At 39.7% G+C, this 1095-nt stretch overlaps 1 protein-coding gene across 1 annotated transcript in view; it reads left to right on the forward strand.

Moving 5' to 3' along the window:
• The window catches only part of LOC107758192 (helicase with zinc finger domain 2-like), an 18103-nt gene extending 17024 nt beyond the window's left edge, over positions 1-1079 (forward strand). The window contains exon 21 of the mRNA XM_016575865.1: positions 913-1079. Within this exon, the coding sequence (XP_016431351.1) occupies positions 913-1028 (116 nt within the window). The 3' untranslated portion in view covers positions 1029-1079. The remainder of the gene's footprint in view (positions 1-912) is intronic.
• Positions 1080-1095: the final 16 nt, after the last annotated feature.

A 1095-nucleotide genomic window follows, 5' to 3' on the forward strand; every position in this document is an offset into this window, starting at 1 on the left:
GAATACCTCAAGCCTGTGACGGAAATGTTATGTCCCTTACCATATTGTGATGATGCCCTGTCAGGCCAGAGCGATGATTCATAAACATTAAAACCCATTATAAACGAGGCATTTTTTGCATCCAGTGGGGACATAATTACTGATTATAATGACTTATACTGTCTTTTTACGCGTTGCGTTGTGTATCGCGTTGCGTATCGCGCTGCGTAAACATAAAACCATGTCTGCATTTGTGATCGGAGAAATGACAAACAACAAGTGCTACTCTACACTGCTCAAAATCGTTTGAATCGTCAGTGGCAAATTCTTTAAATATAAAATACGTACTTGCAGTCTGGGAGTCAGAAGCGCCAGACTGTCCTTGCAAAGTTGGAATTGCCCCACTTTATAGAAACAACTCTTCCGGGTTCAGGAAACAGTCCTCCGTAAAATGCGCTGGACACATCTGAATATTTGGGTTGAAGTGTTCTGGAACAGTGTTGTAAATACAACTTAACCACTGATTTCTAGTTGTGTCCTCATTTAGAAGGTCAAACGCAGTAGTTTCGCTTTCACAACGAAACACACAGCGTCTTCACGACATGGCGGCGGCGGCAACAACAATACTACAGCAATGTGGGGGCGTGTTTAAACGAGGTGTTTTAGGAGGGCGTGGACCAGTCTTAACTTTTATCAAAAAAATCTCTTTGGGTTTGAGACTTTAGTCTTTGCAACTTTAGGGATCTTATCTATGCACGAACAGCTTGTAACACTCCAAAGAGAAAGGAAAACTTAAAATCGCATCTTTTGACCTCTTTAATAAAATGTTATTATAATAACACTAAACCTCCTTTTTTATATGTATTTTATAATTATCAACAGTTTTATATTTGATGCTTGAATTACAGTGCCATAATTCTGCTATTTTGACAGGTAATGAGAACTTGCTGCGGTGCAGTGTGTTGTGGAGAGGACTTCTGGATCATTATAAGGAGAAAGGATGTGTAGTGAATCCCGCCCGGAACATCCAGGTTAAAAAAAACCACTAGAAGTCTGAGAATGAAGAAAACTGCTAGAAGATGATGTGCTTCATGCAGTTTTATTTTTGTAGCTGCA

Source organism: Sinocyclocheilus rhinocerous, unplaced genomic scaffold (assembly GCF_001515625.1).
Source record: "Sinocyclocheilus rhinocerous isolate Xijiao unplaced genomic scaffold, SAMN03320098_v1.1 scaffold203, whole genome shotgun sequence".
In the NCBI taxonomy this organism is placed as follows: Eukaryota; Metazoa; Chordata; class Actinopteri; order Cypriniformes; family Cyprinidae; genus Sinocyclocheilus; species Sinocyclocheilus rhinocerous.